The sequence below is a fragment of the Macrobrachium rosenbergii genome, chromosome 41 (genome assembly GCF_040412425.1).
Source record: "Macrobrachium rosenbergii isolate ZJJX-2024 chromosome 41, ASM4041242v1, whole genome shotgun sequence".
NCBI lineage: Eukaryota > Metazoa > Arthropoda > Malacostraca > Decapoda > Palaemonidae > Macrobrachium > Macrobrachium rosenbergii.
In genome coordinates, this window is record NC_089781.1 from 58,572,468 (window position 1) to 58,584,967 (window position 12,500).

At 32.9% G+C, this 12,500-nt stretch overlaps 1 protein-coding gene across 3 annotated transcripts in view; it reads left to right on the forward strand.

Moving 5' to 3' along the window:
• The window catches only part of LOC136826872 (SET and MYND domain-containing protein 4-like), a 32,168-nt gene that overhangs the window by 3,363 nt on the left and 16,305 nt on the right, over nucleotides 1-12,500 (forward strand). For all 3 annotated transcript variants that reach the window (XM_067084390.1, XM_067084392.1, XM_067084391.1), the window contains exons 2-4: nucleotides 880-1,626; nucleotides 6,346-6,467; nucleotides 6,736-7,221. In XM_067084390.1, the coding sequence (XP_066940491.1) occupies nucleotides 963-1,626; nucleotides 6,346-6,467; nucleotides 6,736-7,221 (1,272 nt within the window). In that variant the 5' untranslated portion in view covers nucleotides 880-962. The remainder of the gene's footprint in view (nucleotides 1-879; nucleotides 1,627-6,345; nucleotides 6,468-6,735; nucleotides 7,222-12,500) is intronic.

Consider the following 12,500-nt stretch of genomic DNA (forward strand, 5'->3'; position numbering starts at 1 on the left):
CAGGTGCAGGAAAGCTGGTAGAAACATAGACCCCCGCGTACAAGTGGCAAATGATGCAGAGAAATGAGATTTGCGTGTATATGCAATATATATATATATATTTATATATATATATATATATATATATATATATATATATATATATATATATATATATATATATATATATATATATAGGTATTTTTAAGAAATAATTTTTCAGTTTTACACTTCTACAAGCATACAGTTTATATATATATATATATATATATATATATATATATATATATATATATATATATATATATATATATATATATATATATGTGTGTGTGTGTGTGTATGTCTGTGTGCTTGTTATAAAATGTATAAAATCATAATCTGGATTAGAATGAGCTATCCACAGTCATACAGGATTAATGAATAGACTCTTGGAAACAGCGTTCCGAAGTTTTATGGAAATCGGTGCAGGTCTGAATAATGTAATAAATACAGTCGTAGGGTTTTTCGACATTCATTCATTCGAATGGCAACTTACTTTACTGTTTATCGTCCATTAACAAAATAATGTTTTATTGGCTGTGTGTTTTTCACTTAACTTTCTTAAATATTTTTCTTCTTGATTTATTTTTGTTATCCATTATTGCCAAATTTAGATGACATAATATTATTTAAATCATTGAAAAAGAGAAAGGGAGAGAGAGAGGAGATGGGGAAGAGAGACATAAAACGTAGGTATGCAAAGAAATTCTAACAAATTTCAGCGAATAAATTATTCCTGGCAATGACAACAACTGAAAAAATGTATCTAAACTTTTGGTTACCATTCGTTTTTATGAAAAGACGGACAATGATCCTCCTTTTAGGTTATCAAATGCACGATGTGTCCTTTTTTTTCAGAGAGCTGATAAACTACTAAGATCCCGGTTTCTAATTTGAAAAGAGAGAGGAAGCCCTGAGTCGTTGCTGGGAACGAAAATAAAATGGCAGACACATCATCAGAGACTATGGAAGATTTGATGAACAACTTCCATGCAGCCATCGGTAAGGAGGCCTTGAAAGAGATTATGAGCAAGTTTAATGAAGAAGAGAGCATTCATGATATGTTCAGAGCCCTATGGAGTGTGCAGGAAGCCCATACATATCTAACGCCAAAACTTGTCTTCTCTGAGAAATCGGACGAAGAGTCCAACAGGCTACGAGGCTTGGGAAATGACTTTTTAATAAAGCGTGACCTCAAACAAGCTTTGGAAACGTTTACCCAAAGCATCATGGTTGCATCTCATCCTGATATCATGTCATCTGAACATCGAAGTGGAAAAACCTTCGAAACATTGTCTCTGTGTTACGCAAGACGATCCGCTGCTCTGTTTGAGCTTCAACTTTACGATCTTTGTCTTCTGGACATTGAGAGAGCAAACGGTTGTCCTAAACTTCAACATGAGCTGAATGAGAGACAGAAGCAATGTTTAGCATTATTAAAGAACTCGAGCAAAAACCAGTCATCGAACTCACTCGAGGACATAGCTTCTATTCCAAAACTAGTGGAGCCTAGTTCTATCATACCATGCATTAGCAGTTCATGTAAGATAGCCTACATGCAGGAGAAGGGTCGCCATGTTATTGCATCAAAAAGGATTAACCCTGGTAAGGAAAGCACTTATTCATTATTATTATTATTATTATTATTATTATTATTATTATTATTATTATTATTATTATTATTATTATTATTATTATTATTATTATTATTATTATTATTATTATTATTATTATTTTAATCAATCAGCATAAGAAAATTAAAAAGCTTCGGATTACCGCAGTTTATAATTGAAAAGCCTAAAAAACCCTTTGTATTCTTATTTTACTTTCAGTTTAATTATTTTCGTTGCATAGTAAAAATATGTATGAAAGACAATATTAGATATTCATAACAATGCTTGTTAAGTATTTTTCATTAAATGTACTCTTTGTAATATATATATATATATATATATATATATATATATATATATATATATATATATATATATATATATATATATATATATATATATATATATATATATATATTTAAAAATTAAGGCTTGGGTATTATTACAGAAATTAGCCTCCAAATACATGGTCTACATCAGTGGTTCTTAAACTTTTTTGCCTAGCGGCCCCCTCTGCATTATGTATAGATCCCACGACCCCCTACCCCTGAAATTTTTGCCAGCTATAATCTATAAACAATATGTTGTCTATTTGTATGCTATTATACTTATCATAACAATGAAAGACAATTCATAAATAAGATTTGAAATTAAAATTGACTTATATTTTGAATTTTTGGCATGTTTTGAGATAATAATCAGAAAATATATGGAAGCAGTGATAACGTTTTTGGCAATTTTGTAATTAACATCACAAATTAAAAAGATAATAGGCACCATCTAGCAACTCTTCTTGCGCCCCCCTATGAAGCTTCTGGCGCCCCCCTAGGGGGGCGCGCCCCCAGCTTAAGAATCACTGGTCTACATGTATGTAAAACAGTAACATTGAAAAATGTAGAAATTCAGTTGAACGTTTGTTTACCTTAAAAGCCAAATCAGGCGGTAATGACAATACAAACAATAATTATAGTTCAAAAAAAAGCAGATGAAAAGCTCTATCTACGAACACTCCCTGCAGTGTGTAAGACTAAGATACGCTTGTCTAAAAACGCTGACTCCGATTATAAGCAATAGCGTATTTTTCAGAACTCATCAATGAATGAAAACAAAATAATGATTAGACAAGTTATGACAAAATTAAGTATTACAAACAAAATCAAATCGTTGTTTTTTTTTTACTAAACATTGGTCATTTTAGATTCAAACTCAAGCTTTCAATCAAAGATGAACAAGATATTCGTGGGAGGTTATGTTAAATTATCATAAGTATAATAATTAATATTTATAAAGTTTGGAGCTTTTTGTGTGTCTGACTAAAATGGTCATAAGCAGTTAACTTGATATTGTCTATACATAGATGAAATAAATGAATGGAAATTCAAAATTGCCTCCAACACCATGTGACGCAAAAGGCATCTTAGAAAATCAGCCAGTCATGTCTTTCATGTGTTTGAAATTCCGCGAATCTACTGTATATTCAAATACAGCCTGCCCTTTCATAGTTCTTCTCCAAGTAGGTCTGAGTCTTCCAACTCGTCTGGTGGCCACCAAGAGCTCAGCTGACACCATCACATACTAATCTCCCTGGTGTTGTGCAAAGGACATGTCCATGCCATCTCCATTCTTCCTTTCATCATTTTCTCGCACACACATGGAACATCCAAATTTCCTCATTAGGTATCATATGTAACTCTGTCCCGCTGTCTGACGCATAATATTCCTGTTAAACTTTATTCTGAAAGGGGCAAATTCTTTTAGATATAGGTTCATTGCCATACCATAATTCATGTTCATATAGCAATACACATTGCATTAGACTAATAAACAATCTATATTCGCATGTACTTCGAACCTTCTTGATTTCCAGATCTTTTTCAGCACGCCCATCCTGTACTGGATATTATTGCTCCTAAATATTTGAAAGATTCAGTTTCATTAATCCTCTTCCCGTCAAGTGTTAATTAATCTCTTTGTCCTAATTACTTCCACTTACTTTCACATATTTCGAGTTCAATCTCCCCAGATATATAGTGCATTCTGTTAAGTAAGCTTTGTGTTATTAGTCTAATTAGGACAATATAAGCCTTCTCTTTCATCTTGATCACATTTTCCATATAAAATCTATAAGAAGAGCAAAAAGAAAAGCTGAATTACTTTACTGAAAATCCCCTTGACAAGGTCCCCACTCATCATTAACATTGTATCTACTTTTTTCATGAAGAATTTCAACTACTTTTACATGTTTAATGGAAATGCCATGGTAAGTAAAGACTTTCCTTAATAATGGTCTGTAGGCGCTGTCAAAACCATTCTTGTATTCAACAAAAATCATCAGAAAGGGATTTTACAAAATCCATACACCGCCTCATAATTTGTCTTAACACAAATATTTGATCTACCTTATCATCAGCTCCACTCTACAAATATATAGCTTTGTCAGCGTCATCAGTCAATTTTTTGAAATATTTTTTTCGTATTTCTGACTGAATTTTTATTTTACTCACTATACTTGAGTACTTGCGCAGTTTATCTGCGTTTTTATCTCATCCCTTATTGTATCCTAGGTCCCACCCAACATTCAAGGTGTCTGTATTATTACGTATTTTAGTATTTCTTTTCCATCGGCTTGTTATATTTCCTTCGTATTAAACCATTCATCATTTACTGTCGGCTCCTCTTTAGATATGATTTCTAGAACTGCAAATAAATTACGAAATTCATCTGCAAAATCCATCCTGTGTTGATCTACAAGAAGCTTTACTGTATACATCAAAATATTCTATCAATGTTTTTTTGTTGGGTGCTTAATTTCAGCTTTAGTGTGGCAGTGAAAAGTTGGTAATCACCGCTGACATCTCTGTTGCTCCAAACATACCTTAATATTGTATTTCTCTTGTAATTAATTGCTATATGATGCATCTGTTTTAAATGACTGGCATTTGGAGATATTTAAGTGTATTTATGGACATTCCGTTGTTGGGAAAGAGTGCCTCAATTACCAAGCTATTTGTAAAACTGATATATTGCACATAGGCTACCTTTTGTCTGGAGTCTTTCCCAGGCCTTCCTTGTCCTTTACATCCTCCATACATTCATTGTTCTTGCCAACTTTGCATTCTAATTACCGACAACAATTCTCATATATCTCTCTGGTATTTAATCAATAAATTCTGCCATGCTACATATAATTTATCTCTTATTTCTTTAGATATTCATTAACTGGTACATAACATACCACAATACTCATTATGCCAAATACCATTCACTCTTTTTAGCTGTAATCTACTCGCTGCTCTCCAGTCAGCCAGTACCTCTTCCACATTTGGTGTTAGGACCTTTCCTACTCCACTGCTGCCTTGATCTGCTTTCCCCATCTATCCTCTCTTTTCCCATCCATTTGCACCATAATTCACAAACAACTATCTCCTTAATTCATTTTCTATCTGTTCATTTCCCAATTTGATTCAGGGTTCCTACTTTCCAATGTCCTACTTTCAAATTATGCTTAGTGTTTATAAACCGGGAGACTCTTAGCACCTCTGCATTCGTGGAACCCAGGTCTATTTTTAAATTGTGCCCATACATTTACAAGACAGGATCCTGGGGTGATTTATTGGTTAAAGGCACAAACAGATGACCAGTTCCTTGTTGCCTGGCGTTCCTAACTATAGTCAATGACCCTTGTCATTACCACCTTTGGCATTTGCCAGGTGTCCAGAGTTGAAGCCAAGGAAACAAAGCCCGTAACACATCAGTCCTATCCTTCATCCTCCTGCTAAGGATTTCTTGGTCTCATCCTTAGCAAGGCCATAAATTTCAATTGTGGATCTAGCCTTCACCTAAACAAGTGTCAACCTACAGATAAATAGGTACTCATACTCTGAGCTTGGAGTCCTAATCCAGGTACTACCAGCTGGGTTAGATGGATCTCTCGTTCACTGAGGGGTAGAAATCCTACTCCTTGAAGGTATATACATATACCAGTTGCTCAATGATATTGGTCTGTACAAAAATCCCGAATCTCTGAGCTAAAGCAAGATCTGAAATACTTGACGGTTTTTAGATATTACAATGACTCTCTGTAGCTATACATTATTTCCGTGCCTGTGGCGAAATTCCTCAGTCCTCTTCTTATTTCAGTGAGAAAATACAAGTTTAACATTATCACTATACTATGCCTTTTGAATATAGAGCTACTATTCCTATTATTGCCATCATCTTTAAAGTTATCATTATTATTATAATTGGAGTCACACTGCTACGCTGCCGAGGATGATCCTGTTAATTAACCTACTTAGCATTCTTGCATAGCTATGAAATAGCCTGACACCATTAATAATTATCACTCGCAACAGATCCAAACGTTCTAAGTATTTCACAATTAATATTCTGTAATATAGAACTGGCGCAAGTATCAAGAATCTGAGTAATAAAAAACATTAGCAAAATATTTTCTATTTACTTTAGCACTTCAAATATGATATCTCGGACTGTTTTGCTGGGCTAAGAAATTCAACTAATTTGTAAATATTTCGGCACAATACATGCCTTTAATGAGTGAGTGCGAAGTGAAAGCTATAATTTTGATGAGTTCTGTCTGTTTCCCAAAGTCTCTACACCTCCATTAGCACAAGTAGGACCTTCTAGCTCATGTTTGTTTTTTTTTCAGAGGTGAGAGAAGTATATACTAATGTATAAATCGTTTCAACAGGTGACGTTATTTTAGCAGAGAAAGCCTACTGTAGCTGCCTTTCCCTTGATAGACTTGCAACCCACTGTTCCACCTGTCTGAGAGAATGTCTGGCACCGCTCCCCTGCCCTTACTGTACCATGGCACGTAACTTTTTCTTTTTTTTTTTTTTGCTTTTAAGAACTGATAGATTCGATAATAATTCTCATTTTTTTTCTACATGAGACTGCCATTTACTCTGAATAATTGATCCCTGTGTCAAGTAATCGTGGCAAATATATGAAGGTTTTAAAGAAAATTTTATGCTTGTTTAGACGTCGTGACAATGAAAAATATATGCATCATCACAATTTAAATCTTGCTAAGTGAAGGAATAGAACGAACGGACTAATATGGAATATTTCTTCACAGGTCGTCTTCTGTAGCAGCAAGTGTCAACTAGAAGGCCTGTCTCGTTTCCACTGGCTAGAATGCAACATGCTTCCCACCATGTGTTCTTTGAACATGACGGCCTCATTCAGCAATTCTTTCAAAATACTTGAAAGAAAGTCCTGCAGTGAGTGGCGAACTATCTTGCAGCGATTAGACGACAGGAATGCCAAATACTCACCAGAGAAAAAAGGCGTCAATGAAAAAGAAATCTTCAGTTCAGAAGATTTCGATCTTTTTTATAGCCAGGTCACCAATGTCGAGGAGAGGCCTTCCGGTGACCTGTATGTGAAGTGTCTTATTGCCTTCGTTCTACTAAAGCTCCTGCAACTAGGAGGACGTCTCTTCAGAGATGAAAAAGGTCAAGCTCTGAATCCGCCTGAAGAAGATGCACTCTTTATTGGCCAATTCCTCTTTTCGAACTTGATGAAAAATTCTTGTAATGGATTTGGCATAACTGATTTTCAAGTAAGTGAACGCTCGTCATGATAGTTATTTATCTGTTTCGTCAGAAGTTATAGTAAAAATGCTCGAAAGGTGTGTAGACTGCTGTCGAATTATAGATAATGAATTAAGATGTAATAATTCATACATATTCATATACATTAAGCAGCACTTACAGGTTGTATTTGCAGATAGTTTAGTATATACTTACAAGACCCACATATACACATGAAATATCGATAGTTATATAATAACACACACACACACACACACACACACACACACACACATATATATATATATATATATATATATATATATATATATATATATATATATATATATATATATATATATATATATATATATATATATATATATATATATATATATATATATATAACGTGGTTCAACCATCCAGTCAGAAGTCCAACTGATGATTGTGATTATGGACGCTTTAAACAGACCCGTACAAAAAGGCAAACTTAATTTTTCAAGAGGATTCTTCCTTAGATAAATATTGAAGCAATATCCCTTGAGATCTGGACTTCTGCCAGCTCTTATAAAAGCAGGAACTGTTTTTAATGTGATATTTGAGCAATGCTAAAAGAGTTTTCAAGATTTTTCTGCTCGATGCAAATACTCTCTTAAAACAGAACAAACATTAAATGAAGTATGTTTTGCTTGTATAGCAGTGCTCAAACAATATCAGCTAAGTCAGAGCATCCATTGTAAACACAAAGATTAAAAACAAAATCATTCTGAGTCCACAGCAATCCAGTTCTTTATATCATTAAGACATGCATAAAGCAACATGGTATAGCTATTAATGCTCTTGCAATCTGTAACTTTTCTTTTGTTTATTAGGGTCCAAAGCATAATGGTAGTAATACTGACGTTCCTGCAAATACGAAGCAAATCCATAAGTGCTCCCTATAAGTTCTGTATCCTGCTGAATCGGAGAAAAAGTGATTGCTGAACAGGCCAACATATCACAAAAGAACATATCACCAGTTCGTTTATTGTTAGAATCGTGTTAGTTTTTCTTTTGCTTCCAAGACAGGGAATGATGTATCCGCAAAGAGGTCCCTATACACAGTTAGGACAGAAAACGTGCTCAGATGGACAGTAACAGTTGTTTTGGAAAGCACTGAGTCAGTAAACGTTCAACAAATAATCCCTTCATGCAAGTAAAGCCAAGCCATTTATTGCAGGCAAAGGATGGTTACATAGATTTCGAACTCAATTTGCACTTGGACATGTGAAATTCACTTGAGAATTTGCATCGACCAATGTGGAGGCCACAGGCACATTTGAAAAATTGACTGAAGAGAAGAAGTGCAGTGTAGGGCCATTCTTTAATTTTGATGAAACTGCGTTATTCTAAAGTAAGACGACAAATTGAACATATTTTTACAATAGTACAAAGTGCATTAGTTTAAAGAATTCGAGGCATATAGAAATAGAGTAATAGTTGTAGAGTGCTGTGTAGGACCCACTTCCCTCTTCCAAACCAGCCAGGATTCGATCCATGAGCTGGTTTATAAACAACAGTAGACGATGACTTTGACCACCCGCCTATCAAGAGAGATATTAGATAATGTCAACTCTGCTGTACATATACCTGCCGATTATAAGTTCTGTACTTAGAATCTATATCAATTTATCTCCACCAAGCCGTAGTTCAAATCCTGGCTAGTGATGACACTTATCTATTATAATTCTCCTTGCGAGGAAGTTATTCCCAAGGTAGAGGGGATTCGGTATGAAACGATTTTTGTGGATTACAGTTTGTGAATAATAATATGGGTTAATATGATAACAAGTACAGAGCCTAAATTTGACAGCCGGGTGGTTAAAGTTCCTGTCTATCATTATTGTTAAAAGAAGCTATGGTTCGAATCCTAGCTGGCGAAGAAGCGCTTATTTATTATATTCCCCTGTGGTATAATTCATTCTTAAGATATTGTGAATTTGATGTGAAATGATATTTTTGGCTTAATATTTGTCAAAATAATATCTCGCATTTATAAGTAACAAATATATATATATATATATATATATATATATATATATATATATATATATATATATATATATATATATATATATAATATATATATATATATATATATATATATATATATATATATATATATATATATATATATATATATATATATATATATATATATATATGTGTGTGTGTGTGTGTGTGTGTATATATATATATATATATATATATATATATATATATATATATATATATATATATATATATATATATATATATATATATATATATATATATATATATATATATTTGTCAAGGACAAATTTATTTGTCGACTGTTCATGACACTTAACATATTTTCAAGGATAAAAATAAATAATTTGCACAACAAATAGAATCAAAGTACAACCAAATTTTTTAATTCACAGAATATGGCAATGCAGCGTTAAAAATAGATATATAAATAAACGTAAGCATAAAAAAGAAAAGTCATATGTCAAAGGCACGCAAACACAAACTCACTGAATGAAAGGCAAGGATAATACTAAAAGTAAAAAGAAAACAATTTCCAAAGAAAGACTAGGCAATGTATAACAGGGTTGATGACAACTGAATGTTTAATGAAGGAACAGTTCTCTGTATAATAATTGACTCTAATATTATTATAGCCAGAACTCTTCCACATTAAATACTCAGTTGCCATCGACCCTGTTACATATTGCTTAGTCTTTCTCTGGTACATGTTTTCTGTTTACTTTCAGTATTATCCTTTCCTTTCAGTAGGTGAGCCTGTGTCTGTGTGCCCTTGACCTATGAATTGAGTTTTTTTTATGTTTATGTTCATTTATATATGCATTTTAAACGATGCATCAACATTTTTTGTGAACTTTTAAAAATTTTGTTATACTTTGATTCTATCTGTATGCAAAATATTTTATAGCCTTGAAAATATGACGAGTGTCATGAAACGTCGATAAATAAATTTGTGAGGAAGGAGGTCTCTTTCTTTGTTTCTTGAAAATGTGTACGCTTTGGCCAGCAGCTCTCCCATGATATATATATATATATATATATATATATATATATATATATATATATATATATATATATATATATATATATATATATATATATATATTTATATATATATATATATATATATATATATATATATATATATATATATATATATATATATATATATATATATATATATATATATATATATATATATATATATATATATATATATATATATATATATATATATATATATATATACACACACACACACACACACACATATATATATATACAGGGTGTTTCAAATTAGAACCCCCTCTACAGCATAAACTAAAATTGATATGGAAAAAAACAAAAGTAATTCAGAACAGGTATTTATTTAAGTTTCTCTCTGAGTATTTAATATTTTGTGTGGCCACCATCTCCCTGTTCCACAGCCTGCATTCTTGAGGGGTGTGATTTCAGCAAATCACAAAAAAGCTGAGACTCAAACTCCGTACCCCTGAGCACTTCGGTCACCTCTGTGTCTGAAGAGCCTTGAAACATGGTGCCTTATCATGCAAAAATGTGACTTCTTCAACAGATAACACATTTTCAGGATCTTTGAGGAAAAGAAATACTCCACCAGTAAGCACAGTTTCTCTGAAGTATTTGCCATTCCATGATCGTCCTTTTCATTTGATGATCCACATTAACCGTTTGGTTGTGAAACAGAGAAAAATTCCCAGACATTCAGAAAATTTCACAACTTGGCGATAGCACATGTCATCGCTGATATCATCCAACTTTGCAGACCAAATGTCATTTTTATGATTTGGCTTCCTGACTGTGTAAATGAAGAATTCATCTGATGCGGCAACATGGAGAAAGTCAGCTTCATCCCAATCTTTAAGAAATGAATCACAAAACCATGCACGATCTTCTCTCTGTTGCTGAGTGATGTTGGGCTTGTTGATAACATGAAATGGCTTGATACCAGATTTTTTCAACTCATGATATACAACACTATAACTTCTCTTCTTTCCCTGTTTTGTTTCTAGTTCAAGTGCCAATTTACGTAAAGACTTTCTTGGTCTACCCACTGCCTCAGCTATGATGTCTTTTGACTCCTGAGAAAGGACTTCAGGCCTTCCAAGATTCTCACTCTTTTTGCGATGACAGTCACACGGATTTTTGTTCCAGTTTCTTTTAACAAAGGATTCATCTCTTTTAATGTATTTAGCTATCCAGGAACATGAAGTGAAGGATGTGCCAGCATCCCTGACCTCTCTGAGGTTATAGCCCAGATGAGATCAATCCATCTGATTTCCTCCAAGTCGTTAGCCATGGCTGCATCTAACTCCGTCACTCAGTCTGAAAATACAAGAAATTTAAAATGAAAAATAGCTTAATAGAAACTTAAAATAATGTACTTGGAGATAGGCAATAGCAGAAAACTTCATAACTTTCCATTTGTTCTGTGGAGGGTTGGGGGGGCTCTAATTTCAGAAACACCCATATATATATATATATATATATATATATATATATATATATATATATATATATATATATATATATATATATATATATATATATATATATATATATATATATATATATATATATATATATATATATATATATATATATATATATATATATATATATATATATATATATATATATATATATATATATATATATATATTTCTACGAATGTCAAGGGATACTTACTTGATTCTGGGCGGCAACGGATGAACGCAGGGGAGTTCCTTTTATTTATTACACATCAGACTCAAAATTAGGACCAATTCGTTGACAAACAAGTGAAAATCTGTGGCTTAGGGCCTTCTTCATGTGAGGGAAAATTACGTAAACTCAAGGGTTCTCTTAACTAATTATACTTACATAACAAACGCAGATCAGAAGAATGACGAATTACTGGCAGGTAATAATAAAGACCTGGTAAATAAATGAATCTTACACAGAATAAATATTCTATGCCGATGATGTCTTCATAACAGAAATCATCACAGTGGGGGTAGAAGGGGAACTGCACATGGATAGAGCCAAGGGATTTCACAGTCCAAGTCTATCTGCAATGTATGCATGATGGTTCCTTGCAATAATAATAAGCTCAAAGGGGGCTGAGGGATTGCACAGATGGTGCCAAATAACTCAGTTCACCACTAAATGCATAATTACGTTAACACTGAATGCTCCAACACAAATTACTAAAGGTGATCGCACAATGGAAAATAAATGAAAAATTAGGCAGAGAAAT